Raw genomic sequence first — 17,966 nt, 5'->3', positions numbered from 1 at the left:
GGAAACGATATTTTTCAATTTTCTAATATTCCTGGTCTTCTGTTTCTATGTGTGCATAGAAACCTACTGTTGTTTTGATGTATTTAGTTTTCAAATATCTCCCAAACAGCAATCATTCATTCATTAAGTGACCGGTATTATGTGCAAACATCATGATAATCACTAGAGGGAGGCAGAATGATAAATAAGATTATTCCTCTAACAGAATCTACAGCCTAGAAAGACAGGACAAATACATAATGTTATAAAGTAACGATGCAACTGCTACAGTGCAAAATAAATGTAGGCAGCTACCAGTCAAAATCAGAGGAGGGATCTTTTCCAAAAAGACTGCACGTACGGTGGGGGGTGAAGGAGAGATAAGATGTGGCACTCAGCATAGTGCCTGGCCCATACTAAGTACTTCATAAATGTTTGTTGATCAACTTTAAAAGAAGAGATTGGGAGTGAGAATTACGGTTGGAGAAAGCAAAGGAAAGGCAAAGCCTAAGAAAGGAAGACAGCAAAGTGGCATGGACAAATTATGGAAATAGGAAATTGATGGTATATTTGAGAGGGGAAAGTTGTCTGAGATAAAACTGTATAGGTTAGTAGCGTGATGCCAAAATTTGAAAGGTTTGGGATGCTTTAACAATCATATATTCCAGGTCTATGCGCCAGACACTGGAATAGATGAGATAAAACAAACATCAAACAATCCTCGCCCTCAAGAAGCTTAGCTTCTATCAAAGAAGATGACATATACAAAGTGATTTTAGTGGGAAGGCCCAAGGCAAGGCCTTATAGGGGAGAAGGAGCCTGAGCTAAGATTTGAAGGAAATAGGGATTCTAAAAGGCAGAGGCGAAGAGAGGCACATTTTAGCCAGATGGCACAACCTAGACACATGGTCAGAGACTGAAAAATGTATGTTGCAGGCAGACTATGAAAGGCTTTAAATACCAACAGTAGAATTTGTGTTTAATGCTATAGCTACCAGGAAGCAACATGCCAGGCACATGCTGTATCACTTTGGTATCTACGAACCAGAGAACGGATAGGGGAAAGATCAGAGTCAATGAGACCAATCAGGTTATTGCAATGGCGAGGGAAATGATGCTACTGTCAGGTAGAGAGTTTCACTTAATTTATTAGGTAACAAAGAGCCACTGGAAAATAAGTGACAAAATCTGGTGCATAAAGATAGAGTGCAAGCACCCTAAGGGAAGGGACTACTTCCTTTGGTCTCTATACCCTAGCGACTACAGACGGTATAGGTGTGCTTTATAAATTCTTGTTTATTTGACTGAGTGAACTACCTTCTGAAACCAATGAAATCTCTTGGAAACACAATTTAATACTGAAGTGAAAAGTTTTTAAAAAGTGTTCAAGTAGTATAAAAAGCTAATGGAAAAACTTACTAAAGGAAAGTACAGTAAATAACAGATATTCATTGAACTCCTCCTTTACCTCTAAATCCATTGGCAGGGCCCCTATATCCATTCATCAAGCCTCTAGTGCCCCGAGACCCTCCACGTGACACTCCTCGGCTGTTGTAATAGGGCTGACTACTACGTGGAAATCCAGTGTTCTGCTGTGGAGGCTGCTGGTGGTTACCTGCCACCTGGTGCGACTGGTCCTGGGAACCATGGTAGGTACCAACCACTGAAATATAACACATACACACATACACACACACACACACACACACACACACACACACACACACAGCCCATGACTATATAGTATATCCATTTACTTATATACACACAAATATAAGGGCATGGTTAAATACAAGAGTACAATTTAGTTAGAATGCTAAATCCTATAAAATATCTTGCACATCATTATGAAAGACATAAAAGATAATATTAAGAGTTTAAGAGTTGGAAAAAATCTGGTCCAATACGTACCACCAAGTAGAAATTCATGTTATGGCTTCCTTTACTGAGGATCATCTATCCCACATTTGAATACTTCCATTAGGATGAGCCCACCCTACTACCACAAGGTTGTCACATTGAAATTTTTTCCTCAGAACAAGTCAAAATACAAATTCCATGTGGTTTCTACTCATTGACTAGGTCTGTCCCTCTGCAGCAACAAAAATAAATCTAATCATTAATGACTTTGAAAATGATGATTATTAATTTAAGTCCCTAAGCCAAACCATACCAAGTTCCTTTAACTGTTCCTCGTGACATGGTTTCAACATTGTACTTGGTACAGTTTGACAGTATCTTTTTCAAGGTGTGCCATCATGATAAGCTAGACATGATCAGACCAGTACTAGAGAAGGTCGATGAAGCACAATACAAAGTGCAAATAACTCATTACTAACCTTGTTCTAGACCAAGAGTTCACAACTTTTTTCCTTTCTTTTCTGTCACAGACCCCATAGACACCCGCTCCTTGGTAGTCTGGTGATGCCTATGGAACCCTTCTCAAAATAAATGTTTTTAAATGCATAAAATAAAATGCACAAGATTACGAAGGAAACCAGTAATATTGAAACAAAAATTTGATTTTTTTTCCTATCCAAGTCCAAAATTTATCTACAGAAAACATTGGGGGTCCTTAGACCCCAAGTTAAGAAGCCTGGTTCTAGGGTAATTCAATTGACATAAAACGAGCATGCATAATCACTTTTTTCCTACATCAAGTTACTTGAAAATGATTTTTCATATCTAGCAGGACAGATATGAGGATAGAACCTAGTGGAACATGATTTACCTTTTACTCAAAATACCCATTTCTATACTTTAATCTGCTAAGAAAGAGAACCTCAGCATTTAAAATTAACTCAACAACTTTCGTAAACAGAATACATCTATATAATGCTTCCATATTACAATACAAATTTCATGATTTCAAAGACTAGATATAAATGGCTATAAAACTCTATACCAGGGAGATTAAAAGACAGCAAAAATAGCCCAATGACATGTCTCCTATCTTAGCACTACTCATTAATAAAACCTGTTACCTTTTCATACTTGTTTCTAAGGGCAAGAATTTACTTTTTTCATGTTGCTCCTTAGCACTTTGCATAGTGCCTTATGGAATAGTAAAGAATATTTACTAAACAAGATAAATCAACAAGGATAAGAGGCCCTTGGAGTTATATCAGGTAAACTCAATCACATTATCCTGAATCCTCTGGGTACTTAAAATGCCCATAAGTCCTATACTTCTTATTTTCAGTACCAAAGGGCCTATGTCACCCATTCTAGTAGTCATCTCTCCTCTCCCAACCTCCATCCTAAGGAAACCAGGCTTGGGTCTTTGAGCTGGTGCTGAACAATTCTGTTGCCAATCCTCAACTTGATGATCAAAGAGTGGCCACTGGAAGGTGCTGGGGGAGAGGGGTGGCAGATGAGGGGTTACTAGAAGCTTACTACTCCCATCAATCACACAATCTATTCTCACATTCTAAGTAAGCTCAAAATTGCCAGGAAATCTCTATAATTATTTAGTCAGCCTAGAAACGTTCCTGAATGGCCACAAGTGCTTTCCAAGGCTATGCTAAATGCTAATACACTAACAGCCCACTCTACAATGATGAAAAAAAATGCCACAGACAAGAATTAATTTTTCAATGGCCTTTTTGAGCTGGTACAATACTTTGAGCTTCTTTTCTGATAGGTCACAAACAGTACGGGAATGAATTACTGCTGCTATTCACTACATCCCAGAAATCTCCCACCCTGATTCCCTTTCTTTGATAAACTTTAATACATGACCTTTCTACATTATAACTAAGACTCAAAATTATATTTCTGATGGCCTCTCTGAAGTCAACCACTTGAAAAAATTATTTGCCAGACAGATCTGGATTATAAAAAAGATCACACAACTATTTAAAGATATACAGAACTTGACTGTAATCACCCCTTCAGGACAGAATTTTACTACCTCTGGCCAAAGATTCTTGCTGTTGTAACACTCAAGAGAGTAATGGGAAGATAAGGAATCTTCTAAAAATAAGTTTTGGAGTTTAAAACAGAAGTCAGAGCTTTTAAACAGATCATTGTAGAACTAAATTTTTAACATGAATAAAATGTGACCAATAGGTCACTACCATTTTAATTTTCGCTCAAAGTCACTTTTAACCCTGAATTCTGCAAGTGAACAATAACAGTTACATTCAAGACTATAGCAGGCCCTTTTCTTTAGTATGATTACAGCTAACTGCTAAGTACGTAATATTAAGATGTAATGTGGAAAACGATCAGTTCAGAAATTCCAAAATAGGACAAATCCAACCAAAAGAATCTCAGGATTCATAGAGTATTAGAGCAAGAAAGGGACTGTAGAGATAGTGTCCTTGAGTAATTCTCTTATTTTACATATTGAGGATTCCAGTGAACACAAGAGGTAAACATACTGGCCTAGGGACATGCACAGTTAGTTACTACCATGAATATAACACTATACTGATAGACTGATCATGGCCAACAGGCACCATCTGGAAATAGATTACCATGAAAAAGACTAAGTTTAGAAGAATGGTTATGACCAAATAGAATATTTAACATTATTTTATACCACCTACAAAATTTCACATCCAAAATGGTCAGCCTGTTAAGACAGCATGTTTTATGTGAAGATCCAGCTAAAGTAGGTTAGTGCCTGCTTAAGAAAAGACTTGTGAATCCACAGGGATGGAATCGAGTTGTAAAAATCACAGAATGCTTGAAACAGTCCTTAAAATTCTGTAGCTGGACACAGCACAGTTTTGAAAGATGAATCTCCCAGAATGCTTTCAGTTTTTTTTTAAAGCATTTGATTATTGCCACATGAACACAGACTCTAACTGAGCAGAGTCCAACCTCTGCGTGGATTAGAGGGACTGGGAAGAATTGTTATAGAGACTGTTCTAGGACTTAACATTTATAATCCATTTATCATCTTTACCCTAAATCTCTACTCCATAAATAATTTGGATCATTGCTTTAATATGGCCAAGTTTAAGAGCTAGGATTAAGTAAACTGATCTAGCTCTAAAAAGATTTAGGTAATATGGCAGATACATCTAGGGCCAGACCAACTAAGAGTCTAAATGCCAGTATGTTTCCCATGATTTTCATAACTACAGACTTTCCAGGATATTATTTCATTTAAATATGTAAACACTATGGATTTCAGTACCTGACTTTTAAATTCTCAATATTTTCAGATACAAGAAGCTACTCAATGTATCGTAAGCAAAAGATAACTGATTTCTATAGCCAGTGCAGTACCTAGTCACAAAACCCCCTTATGAACTATGAGTACTTCACTCTGTCCATAAACAACCTTATTACCAAGAAACTACCTAAGAAAGAGTTATTTATTTAATTGAAATATGTTTACCTACCAGCCTGAAGCTGCTCTTGCTGAAGTTCTGTTTGCTCCACTTGGTGAGGCTGATTGGAGAAGCTCTGGTTGTAACTAGCCTGGTACTGATTCTGCTGCTTTAAAGTTTCTGGCTCATTAACAGGAGGAACAGGGGCATTCATATTGAATACCTATAAGAAGATAAAGTTATTAATATACCATGTGACAGCCAATTTCCCAATCCCAAGCCTTATTTTTAAATTACATGTAACACAAGTTTTAGAAACTTGTAAATCCTGTAAAGTCACGAACATCCAGACTTCGCTCCCTTGCCTACCGTCTGCATGGACTGGAATGGAGCTGCATTGACGTTAATGCCGCTGCTGTGTAGAGGTTTGCTTGATCCAGCTGGGAATACCTGGGGCTGAGAGGCAGCAGGAAGGGGTGAGGACGCCGGGGCCTGGTCTGCAGTTAGCGATATTGCGGCCTAAAGAAGCGCACAAAACACTGGTCAGCAGAGTCCTGTGCTCAAGTGACTAGAGCACGACAATGGGTTATTTTTTTATATGTACCTTTTATACGGTTAAGACTAATCCAGAACAACACAACTCACTTGTTCAAGTGTGGTTTTTCTACTGTAAACAGTAATGTCTTCTGTCTAATGATCTTCATGTAGACAATCACTTTGCAACCATCAAGCCTACCTGAATCTGGTCAATGGGTTCCTTCTGAGGTCGCTGCTCTCCAGCATGAGAAGGCTGGTACATGGGCTGGGATGTTGTGTACCCCTCACTAGTTGAAGAAACCAAAGGTACCTAGAAGAGAAAGGGTAGAAATTTCATTTGAGGCCGCTCAGATTTGCCAAATGGAGCAGGAAAAAAAAAAATCCACTTTCCTTAACTGGGAGGATTTAATCTCCTTATCAAGGAGCAGAAAAATCTTTTTTGGCAAATGACCACAATACATCTAAGAAGAGGCCCTGCCCCTCTGCCTCGAAGCTGAAGCCTCCCAGGGGTATAGCCTCCCTCATCAGAGTGAGATTTCTTCAAGAGCTTTCCATCTGTATCCCTAGGACTGTACACAGAGTAAATGCTTAATAAGTGCTTTATTAAGAAAGAACTGATCATGCCCAAGTCAAAACTGGTCAAAAGATAGGAACTAAAAGTTGAGAAGATGCACATCTGTTCTTTCTAACATGGAGAATAAAGGTATGGAATATTGTACCTTAAAAAAAAAATTCATCAAAGTAGCACTTGTGTTTATGCTAAGCATTAATCTTACAGTTAATTTGAAGATAAAGAACTGAAGGCTAGATAACAAAAGTATATGTATAAAGTATACGTGTATATATACATATACATTTATATTTTGTGTGCGTGTGTGTGTGTGTGTGTGTGTCTGTGCGCGCGTGTGTGCGTGTGTGTAAAGAAGTTCTTTAGCTGCATTAACTCAAGTTTGGGTAAATTTGTACTCTGGAGTCACAATTATTTCTTTAAAGTTAATGTAATCTCTCTGCTATACAAAGCCTAAAATTAAGAAATTGGTCTTTGTGAAATTTACTTGGTAAAATTTTCTCCTTATCTTTGACTGAAAATCTTTTTCTTTTATCCCTCAACTACAGCCAGCAGAGAAGTCAAGACAGATACAGGTGATATAGGGATAAAGGTTTTCTAAAAAACAAATTAACACTGATTTGAAATGAAAGGTTAACAGTGTCCAAACCTAGGAACAAACTCTAACGAAAGTGCAGGTTAACCACTCTGGTGAAAAAATCACTTTCTACCAGGTAAGGTAACTTCTGTGAGAGCCTAAGTCTCTCAACCCATAAAATGAGGGGGGCTAAACTAGGTAAGAAGGCCTCCAAGGTCTCCGATAGCTATGACCTTCTAGGATCACAATAAAATCGGGGCGTGGGGCGGGGGGAGATCAGGATAGACAGTTACCCTCACCTGCGTAGCTTCTGGCTGTACAGGAACTGGATTAGGCTGAGCAAGTCTAGATTCAGTGTGAACTGCAATTTGACAAAGAACTGAGAATTGATATGTCTTCATTTCTAGACAATTCCAAATAGCTAACATTTCAACTACTTCATGAAAGGCTAGCTCCTTTCTATAACCATTATCGTACTATGATGGAAATAGCATAGCTAAGATCAAACAAAGCCATATAAAACAAATTTCAAATGATCTTATTGAGAGAACACTAAATTTTGGTAATCCATTTTAAAAATGTTAAAATGTATTATTATACCAAAAGATATAACAAATATTGATACTAAAAACTGTAGTCAAAACTTAATACCAAAAACCATGTGTTTCTGTGACTGAACACAAAAATCAGTAAGGTTTTTTTTGGATATCATTGCTAAAGATAATACACACTTTTTTGGAATTGGAAGTGAAATAGTTTAGGTTTATATTTCTGCGGTGTTTTTTTTTTGTTTTTTTTTTTACTGAAGTTTAGAATAAAAAATTCCATTAAAAGAGAGAGAAGCAACTACCCAAGTGCCACTTCAGCCTATGGCTTGAACCAAAGGCTGAGGAGTCTGTAGTCATTTTCCTCACAATTTCTTTATAACCAGCAGAAATGTCTGAAAATAATTTTTCCCCAAATGCATTTATACATATATATACATATGTATGTATGTATATATACACATACATACATAAACACTAACTTTACTATATGTATAAACTACATTATAAATTACATAACATATAATTACAGCTAATCGATTCAAAAGATCTTCATTCCCTCCGACAAAAGCAGATACACTTTTGTGGGGTACTCTCTGGCTCTGAAAGTAGACAGTGTGATATTGTAGAAGAGCCCTGGCCTTTGGGTCAGAGGACCACAGTCCAAATTCTAGCTGTGTCACTTGTTCCCTATCATGGTCACTTCACACCTCTGGGCCTACTTCTTCCTTTGAAAAATGAGCGAGCTGGGAGAGATGACCTAGGACAGGGGTAGGGAACCTGCCACCTGCCCCTCAAGGCCGCAGGTTCTCCACCCCTGACCTAGAAAGCTCCTTCCAACCATACATCTATGGTCCTTCTAAGTAGCTCAAAAGCAACACTAGGGATACATCACTGCTGCTCGTAATTATTTTAACAAACTTAATGAGAAAGTCATACAGAAATGCTTTTTCAAATAGAATTCTGAGGATGAAAAACACTGTCTTGGATACTTTCTAACAGATTCAACCCTAAGTATGGGGTAGATGGATAAAAGAACTATAAAATGTTGACTTTTTATGGGTTTTTATTTCCTTTACAGTTTCTAAAGATCTAATGTGTCTGGCTTTTTACGATATAGTAAGCTTGTTAAGCACTGAACCAAAATTATTGGTAATGTCACAGCTCTTTCAAATGTATTTCTATGCAGATCTATAAGCTTCTTTCCAATGTCCCTTCCCCTCTCATCCCAATAATTCCACGGACATCAAGGCCCCCTAAAGAGGAAATTGCTTCATTCAGCAGCTAACATCTCCGCTGCTGCAGGGCATTCTGAACTAACACCACCTCTCCCCAAATCCTAAAGTCTCATAAAATGGAGAAGGTACTAGGCTCGGAATCAGGAAGCCTTGAGTGGTTCAGATATCAACTCTGCCACTGACTAGGCAACCTTCCATAATTCACTTAGCCTCTAGGCTGCTCAGGCAACTAATAATACTGATGATGATGGTATTAATGGGTAGCACTTCTATATCAATGTGATGTTTTCAAAGAGCTTTATAAATATTATCTTATTTGATTCTAACAACCCTGGACAATATGTGCTATCATCATCCCAATTTTACGGATGAGAAAATCAAGGTTGGGAGGGGCTCAGTTCTCTCCCTCCCCACCATCTCATATATTTGACATTAAAGAGATGCCCAAAGCATGCTGCTGTCACTCACCTGGAGGGCAGACGAGCTGAGGCATGTCCATGTTCTGGGATGGATTCATAGGCTGTGCAGACACAATCGCAGGATCAAGTGTCTGACTCTCAAAGTCCAGCATGGAATCCTACAGCAAGATAAACCCAAACGAAAAGAGCAACAGTGGTCACCATGGGAAGCCACAGGGCTTCACAGCTCTGGTAGTGGGGGGTGGGGTGTTTAGATTCTGCCTGGGTGACCCACTCAAGGCCTGAAACAACTCCCAGGCCACTACAAGCCAATGCGGTTTCCATACCAGTTACTGACTGGTAAGATCACCAATCCAAACCCCAAAATCCTGTCTGGAACCAGAGAAATCAGTGTCCTATTGTACTCTCCATCCAGAAGATGGCAGCCATGATCAGGTGGGAACCAGAAATCATGTTTTGAGGAATGGGAGGTAGAGATGTTGAGAAATGAGAAGGGAGTTTGGGGGAGTTTCCAAAGTCTTTGAAATCATAATTCAACAAGAAGTAATTATCCTAATTTAAAAACCAGTTGTGTCTATTTACCCACCTGTATGAAATTGTATGGCCCCTGCATTTGTGCCATAAGGTCCTGCACTCTTTGTCTTCTCACAAGAGGATCGGCCTGAGCCACTGGAGCCAAGGAGTGGGCCTCTGGCACAGAGGGGGATGCGGCTTGCGGCTGCTGCTGAAGTGAGTTCACCACCTTAGGGAAAAAGTGAGGAGGGTAAGGGGTAATAAAGTTGTTATACAGGTAACTACAAAGCAGCTAGAAATTAGGTAATAATTTAGTGCCATAAATCACTAGGCTTTAATGTGGATACTATTCAAATGTTATTTTAATGTTTCCACGGCTTCCATGAGATCTGATGTTGGCGTCAGAGATGATTATGATCTTCAGTAAGATCAAAACTCATTTCCATCTCCTCTTCCTGGGGCTGACCCTAGTGGAGCTGCCTTCTACGTCTTCCCATTAATACTCCACAGAGTTCACACAGTGGTATGGAAGCCTTCCTCTAAATCATCTGACATTGTGCAGAAACCAAGGAGAATGAGGACCATCCATTAGTTATGCCTTGATCTCATAACATGACCCTTCTAGCTCTTTCTGGTCAAGTATCACTCTGATCACTCTTATGTTCCCTTTGTTTGTACGATATTACATGTTATTAACACGCTGCCATCTATTTATGCCCATGGACCTCCATTGTTTCTGGGTGACTCCTATTTTTTTTTTGTGTAGAATATGGAATTCTAGGACTCAAAACCAGGAAAATCACCAGAAGAATATTACAATTTAAGAACATGGGCCTTTGTTTCACATAGAAACTTCCACACAATTGCTCAATATTGATCCACTTCTGTTCAGTTTTGGACCCAGTTCATTGTCCAGCGTAGCCAACGTCTGTCCAAGAAATATGCTATAAGCTCTGTCTGTGGAGCCATCATCCACCTATGCAGCCTAGTCTAGGAAACAGACATGCTTCACTCCTTTTTTCCTATGCTCCTAGAGCATGTCAGGTACTACTGAGACTCTCTCCAAAACCACAGCAAACACCTTTGGTGAGCACAAACTTCATTTTGTGTTTTATTTAATAGCAGAGGGCTATCTAACTCATTTGCCTGTACACAATTATTATAATTTCACCTAAACAAGGTAGTCATCACTACAATAACCCCATGTATCACATGGCAGGATACTATATAGAGTACTTAGAAAGTATATAGTTATTATTCAGCTTTAGTTTAGACCCCATTTAGATATCTTTCTTGCTAAGCTTGATTATCTGTGCTTACTTAAATCACCCTGATTAAATTATTACCTGATTATCTATCCTTTCCTTACAGGTAAAATATTAATAAATACCCATAATTAGTCATCATGAAGATTTCCCCGAAAGGATAGAATCTACACCAGTATCATATGTGGATGCCTTAAATTATGACTGGACCTTTTACATTATGATTATTCTCCTAACATGGTTAAGTGTCATCTTTATGCAAATATGAACACTGAAAAAGATGTATGGAGAGTTCTGTAACAAGCTCTTTAGAGCTCCACTACAATCACTGAAGCTACAACATTCAGACATCAACATCAGAACTCCTACAACACTGGTTTCTTTACTGCCTTACTTTCTCAATCAATAAGCACCTCCCAATATTGGGCTCTCTGTAGTTTAGCACAGACACAAAGACTTATAAAACAAAGCTGTCTCTGCCTTCAAAGAGCTTAGGTTCTTTCTATGTAATAGACTCAACCAAATATTAAGCAGAAGGTAGTCCAAGTCAAGAACATGGAGTCAGAGAGATGCGTGACCAGAAGGAGCAAGCTACTCAAGTTGGGATCACAGAGCCTGGATTGTCCCTCAGTAGCCATGACACATCAAAGCTCCTAGCACGGACAGGTCTTGTTCTGTCCACTTGTACTGACGAGATCATAGATCCAAGGAAGAAAGCTCTGCGACAACAAGAGAGGCTTAATCTCTTTGTCTAAGAGGCCCTCATAAAGACTGAGAGCACCTATCAGCTAAGCCTTTAAGAGCAGAAACTGTTACTGGAGTCATTTCAGAGACTAAAGCTTTTTTTTTTTTTTTGCTTCCTATCAATGCCCAAAAGTCTCATACCTACCATTTCCAATTATTTCTTCTTTAACCTCCTGCTATTTGGCTTCCATCCTCACTAATCTACCACTCTACAACACACTGGTGGGATGGGGGGAGGGGAGGAGAGGGAGAGACAACCAACCATGACAATCATTCAATACAAATAAAATAAAATAATATCTTAATTCATAATACTGGCCAAAAGAATCTGCTATAATAAATCCCATTAACACACCCCAGAATGATTTGTAGCAATAATTTTTAATATTAAAGTATTTTCAGAGAAATCCTATTTTCCCCAAACTGAATGTTCTGGAGATCAAAGAGGGCTGGCCTATCATCTCTCTACTATTAAATTAGCAAGTTTTAAAAATGCTTTGAGCCAAGAGCACAAATGCCCATGCCCTTCCTCTTCCTAAGCTTAGAGATTTTTGTTAAGCATTGTTTTAACAGATGGTTTGGAAGTTGTAAAGGGTCCTTTCAAGGTTGTTTTAAATGGAAAGGGAAAATGGAAAGTAACTGCTACTTGGTAGAAACAGTCCACAAATAATTCTGCACACAAGGACTGACCTAGAAATAGAAAGAAGCATTTGCTGAAAACAAAGACTTTTTTAAAAGTGCTAAAATGGATGATCCACAGGTACATGGAAATCGTTTTATCACCTATACCTCTTTTCTCAATGGCATCTATTAAAATGGGATCTTAACTGTGTCAATTACTTTGTTGCCAATCCTCTACAATACTGTTGAAATAATTCTAAAAGTCAGCGATACTCATCTTCCCCATGAGATCAGATTCACACCTTGCCTGGAACATCCGGTTGCCCCTTCCTTTTCTTTTAAGTGTAATTTTACAAGCCCAGGTTCTGGGATAACTCAGAATTACTGGGCAAAATTAAATTATCCATCAATGAGGATTAAAAAGCCATCAAACTTACACATCAATTTCCAACACAGACATTTTCTTACCTCAACTGTTTCAACTGTCCATTCATCTACCTGTTCCTTTTCACTGTTGCTGAACTGAGTCTCTGCCATAAACTGTCTATTTACATACTGGGGAAAAAAAAGGCATGTTGAGCATTTTTTTAAAGAAGAAAAGTCGCAAACAACATTCAAATAAAAACCATACCTCTGTCGACTCAACTTCATTTTGTTCAGCATACTCTTCTGCCGGCTCAACTTCTAGAAGAGAAACAAGAATGTTAACATTTAAGAGTATATTTTACTTCAGTTTAAAAACTTCACATAATAAATTCAGGTACAAAAAAGGAACTAAAAGATCAAATAGTTTAGGCATATTTCCCAAAATTAAGATTCTTGTAAATCTAAGTTTTCATTATTATATTCTTTAAAGACTACACATTAAAAAAGAATTATACTTATCTGATTTTGAAGTTACTATCTTATAAAAATTTTACCATCAATTCAATTAAGTTAGAGCCAGAATCTCTGGTAAACTATAATGCGAAAAGGAACAATCTTCAACGAGAACACATGGTTCTTCTCACTTCATATTATATAAAAATACTATTTTCAATTAAACAACAGTAGAGAGGCAGTTAATACTATTATTATAAATTCAGAATTGGGCAGAAGAAACAGGGAAGAGCACAATATGGGAGAAAAATACAGCTATCTGACACAGGAAGATGACGGCTGAAAAAGCAGAGCTGGCTTCCTGGAGATTTGGAGTTTTAAGAGATCATCTGGCCCAGGCCCCTCACTTTAAAGACAAAGCTTAGAAAATTAAGATCCAGAGAAGGGAAATAACTTGCCCCAGGTCTGCCAGCTCAAGGTACCTATCAGAAGCAAGACAGATGTGCACAAAACCAATTCTCCTTATACCACACCCTCTTTCCCACACCACCTTTCATCCACCATCATTAGCAGTTTCCTAATTTTATAATTTATGCTCAAAAAACCAATTTCATAAAGAGAAAGCAGTGACAAGTTGAGAAAAGAAGGGATGTGACCAGACCACTGTTTGAGTAAACTGAAAGCTCCATGAGACAGAATAATCTGGCAGCCCTCAACCCCCAAAATGACTGTAGGCCACAGTTGTGTCCAGGACAAGGAAAGCTACAAGGACTTCCACTGCATTATGCCTTCAATAGACCCTCAATTCGAGCTTGACACTCCACAGAGGACATAAACCTTGGGCATGCCCAAGAAGACAACAACCATCAAGCAATTCAAAGAAAAGGAGGAAGGGGGAGAAAAACATAGATGTCATTTAGCCTGTAGAAGATAAGACAGGTGGGGGGCGGGGGGGTGGAGCACGGTGGGAGAACAAAATGTTACTGGTCTTTACCAAAGACAAATGATTAGGACTTCATTCTGTTTGACTCAAAAAGGTAGAGCTAGAACAATGGGTGGAAGTTGACAAAGAACAAAGACTTAAGAACTCAGATCAGTGCAATATCCAAACACAACTCCAGAGGACCAGTCCTGGATCATGGATACCCCACTGTTAGAGAAGCGATGGAGTGAGATTGTAAAATAAGACATATACTTTTGGGACATAGCCAATGTGGGAATTTATCTCAACAATGCATTGTTTATTACAAGGGTTTTTCTTTTCTTTTTTTGTTTTAATGGAGGAAGAAGAGATGAAGAGAATTCACTCAAAAATACAGTATTTAAATTTTTTTAGAATTAAAGGGTACAAAGTTGGATTAGATCGCCTTTGAGTTCACTTCCAATTCTTGAAAAGCTATTATTTTAAATTTTACCAAACATCACTGGTTTGGACCAATGCCATACAGAATTATAATTACTATTTTCAACATTAGGATTATGCTGACATTGTAGGAAGGTGACCGTCTCTACCTATCTAGCACTATATTCCTCAAGACAGGTTAGTTATACTGAGTAAAAACTCTTTGCTTTTAATTGTTCCACATCTTCTGAGAAGCAATTTGAAATTATGCTTTTAAAAAGTTACAAGAATATTTTATACCCTATCTAACTGCTATGCATATATTCCAAAAGGTCAAAGACATAAGGGTCCCCTATGAACTAATATATTCATGATAGCACTTTTTGAGGGTAGCAAAATAATTTGAAACAAAGATGCTCAAAAATTGGAAATGACTAAACAAATTGTGATATATTAATAAAGGAACAATGTGCCAGAAGAGATTACAAATATGAAGAACTGTGGAATAGGAAAACATATGTAAGCAGATTACGCAAGAGTGAAGTAAGCGCAACAAGGAAAACATGCACGATGATAATGTACACATGAAAGTCCTCCAAAAAATAAAAATCAAAACTGAATGCTGCATAATTAGAATGACCAAGTTTAGATCCAAAGAGACAAAAGAATATGGTTGGACTCCCAAAGTAGGATTATGGAATCGCTTTTTATTGAACCCTGCTGTCTTCATCAATAATCAGTATTCTGGGGAATGAAATCCAAAGAATTCTAAAAACATTTCTTGGAAAGAAGCATTCATATCAGTGAAACAGAAGAAAGGATGGAGAAGGCAGAGATTAGATACCTCACTTTTTTCTAAGCTAGGAAAGGGAAGGGTTAAACTAAAAGAAAAAAGAAATAAACTTCTAGAGCTTGGGATACTAGGAATAAGACAAAGCAAAAGTAAAGGGAGTAAAAAAGTATTAATATCAAAATCATCACCTCCTTGAGCAACAGCTGAGAAACCTCTGCCTTGAGGTCCCATTCTGATTGGTGACCTTTCCTCTTACTCCCTCTTCCAGTTCTATGCAGGTGTTGTCTTTCTCCATTAGAATGGAAGCTCCTTGAGAGCAGGGACTGTCTTATTACTTGCTTATATTTGTATTCCAGCATTCAGCAGGGCCTAACACACAGTAACCCCTCAGTAAGTGTTTTATCTATCTGACTCAAAAAGTGGTAAATTTATATTATACTAGTACTTAAAAGGCCCTTTTTAAAAAATAAAAGGCATCATACAAATGCATAACCAAGTGCATAGACTTAAACAACCAACATTGAGACATAAACTGAAATAAGCTTTTCAACTATAATGAAAATAAACCAACTCCTGTGTACTTACCAGCTTCTGCTGCCTGGTCTTCCCCTGCTGGAAGTGCAGCTGTCTCTTCTTCCTCACACAAGCCATTCTGGTGGTTGTGGGTGCTATCAAAGTAACTGGTCTGAAAAATGCGTTCAACCAGCTCCTTTAGGACTTTGTCTAAGAGAGACATGGAGCAAGAATAAATCCCAATAAAATCCTTTCATTTCAGTAAGTCCTCCTGACATTCTGCTAAAGACTATCTTAATATTAATAGTTTAACATCTACCTGGTGCTTTCAGATTTACAAAACATTGTAGATACATTTTTATTTGATAGTCACAGTAGTCAGGTGAGGGAAGACACCACAGGTGATATCCCTAATTTTAGAGAGAAACTGAGACTCATGATTGACTTGCCCAAGGTTACAAAGCGAGCAAGTAAAAGGCAATACCCTTCCCAGGGTGGGTCTCAACTGGTTCCAAGCCCTGCCAATTTTCTTCCCTTTTTTGCTTCTTCCTTAGGTCAAACTTAATTGGCACTGAACTTTTACTTCTGAATACAATTCAATTATTTGTGAAAGATGAATGGCAAGTGAAATGCTACGGTTGGCATCTTATTATTTAACCATTAGTAAAATGTGCCAGCGTGTGCATTCCTACAGTATATATTAAACATCATCAAGCTACATTGACCCCCTAGCTGTAGTCCTTTCAAAACACAATCGTCAGATGTCACACTGCCTATCAATCTTGTTTTAAGATCACACAACTTTTCAGAAAATATTTCAATATACAAGAATCAACCTCAGAAGTAGTATACAATTTTAATGAATGCCCTAGGAAATCATTCATTACTTTATAGCCATGTCTTAGAATGAATCGACTAATAGCTCAAAGGTGTCTTGCATGGCAAAGTTTTCTGTATCATTTTATCTTTTAACTTAAGTCCATTAGGGAAACATTACAAGTATTAGTACCTACATTTTGTAGATGAGAAAATTGAGGTATAAGGGGGAAGGACTTGCCTAAGATGATACAACTACTGAGTATCAGAAGCAGGACAGGAATCCTAGGCCTTCTAATTCTCATGTTTTATCTTCTATTATTAGACAAAGGTTTTGTTTAGTTCTCATGTAAAGAAAGACAAAATTTACACTTTATCAAAACACTACATATTTACTGGGTTGGCAAGAAAATCCCAAACACTATACAAAATGTACAAAGTACATTTCAAGCCAATTTACTCTTTTACTCTTTTCCCACATCATTTTGGGCATCTCACGAAAAGGAGGATCAAATTTAAATTCTTTCAAACAGAATCTAAAAGTTCACTTTTAAGCAATCAATTTCATAGCACATAAGCCAGTAATACCAGTCCAAGCATATTTCTGAAATATTGTCAGGTAAGGCTCTGAAAAGCCAGGATAGAAAAACACCTTATTTGGGGGATGAAGAAACTGAAATAAATGAGTTCAAAAAAGCCAGAAGTAATTGGTGATGTTTTTAAAGCAGTCTTCTAATGCAGACATCAGTTAGAATGTTTTTTAAAATGTAATTTATTGCACAGCTAATAAACTTAATGTTTTACCACATGCTCAGTGTGATTCAGCAGCCTTCTAAGACTTGACTTGGGCCACTACCTTCTTTGACTTTTCTTGTAGGACGCACAGAATTATTTCCTATAACTCAGCATAAATCCTCACTTGTGTTTAAGTGGTCTGTTTACGAGGCTGACCTAATTCTATTTGCTAAATAGAACAAAATAAAAGACTAAGCAATATCCACAACAGACTAAGGACCGCAAAGTAGAAAAGGAGTGCTGTACAGGAGGATGGCTGGGCCAGTGCCTTGGCAGTCACAAGCCTGCCTGTGTTTAGTTGGTCTTCATTTTTCAGCTGTGCTAATCAATGTATCCCTAAGTACTCATACCAACCCACTTCTGAAGAAGAGTCTATCTGGTGATCATTCACGAACCTTTCAGAGATTCTCAGATTCGCATCTGAAGAATTCTTCCTTACAACAAACAAACCCCTACTGCTGAAGCCTGAGCTACTTACAGGTTGTTCCACACACTGGTTTTTCCTTTCCCTCCAACAAGTCCCACAGATGAATGGATGCCTGTTCATACTGTTCATTCAGCCTTTTAAAAAAGAAAAGAGGGAAGGAGGAGAGTACT

General features: G+C 37.9%; 1 protein-coding gene across 2 annotated transcripts in view; it reads right to left on the bottom strand.

Annotated features, from left to right (window-relative positions):
* The window catches only part of CAPRIN1 (cell cycle associated protein 1), a 46,338-nt gene that overhangs the window by 7,341 nt on the left and 21,031 nt on the right, over positions 1-17,966 (bottom strand). For both annotated transcript variants that reach the window (XM_036765649.1, XM_036765650.1), the window contains 11 exons: positions 17,848-17,930; positions 15,831-15,968; positions 12,923-12,975; positions 12,760-12,846; positions 9,735-9,890; positions 9,198-9,306; positions 7,246-7,307; positions 6,001-6,111; positions 5,634-5,783; positions 5,337-5,487; positions 1,448-1,642 (listed from right to left, as the gene is read on the bottom strand). In XM_036765649.1, coding sequence (XP_036621544.1) covers positions 1,448-1,642; positions 5,337-5,487; positions 5,634-5,783; positions 6,001-6,111; positions 7,246-7,307; positions 9,198-9,306; positions 9,735-9,890; positions 12,760-12,846; positions 12,923-12,975; positions 15,831-15,968; positions 17,848-17,930 — 1,295 coding nt within the window. The remainder of the gene's footprint in view (positions 1-1,447; positions 1,643-5,336; positions 5,488-5,633; positions 5,784-6,000; positions 6,112-7,245; positions 7,308-9,197; positions 9,307-9,734; positions 9,891-12,759; positions 12,847-12,922; positions 12,976-15,830; positions 15,969-17,847; positions 17,931-17,966) is intronic.

Source organism: Trichosurus vulpecula, chromosome 6 (assembly GCF_011100635.1).
Source record: "Trichosurus vulpecula isolate mTriVul1 chromosome 6, mTriVul1.pri, whole genome shotgun sequence".
Taxonomy (NCBI): Eukaryota; Metazoa; Chordata; class Mammalia; order Diprotodontia; family Phalangeridae; genus Trichosurus; species Trichosurus vulpecula.
Note: the sequence above shows the minus strand (reverse complement) of the source record. Positions and strands in the feature narration are given on the sequence as shown.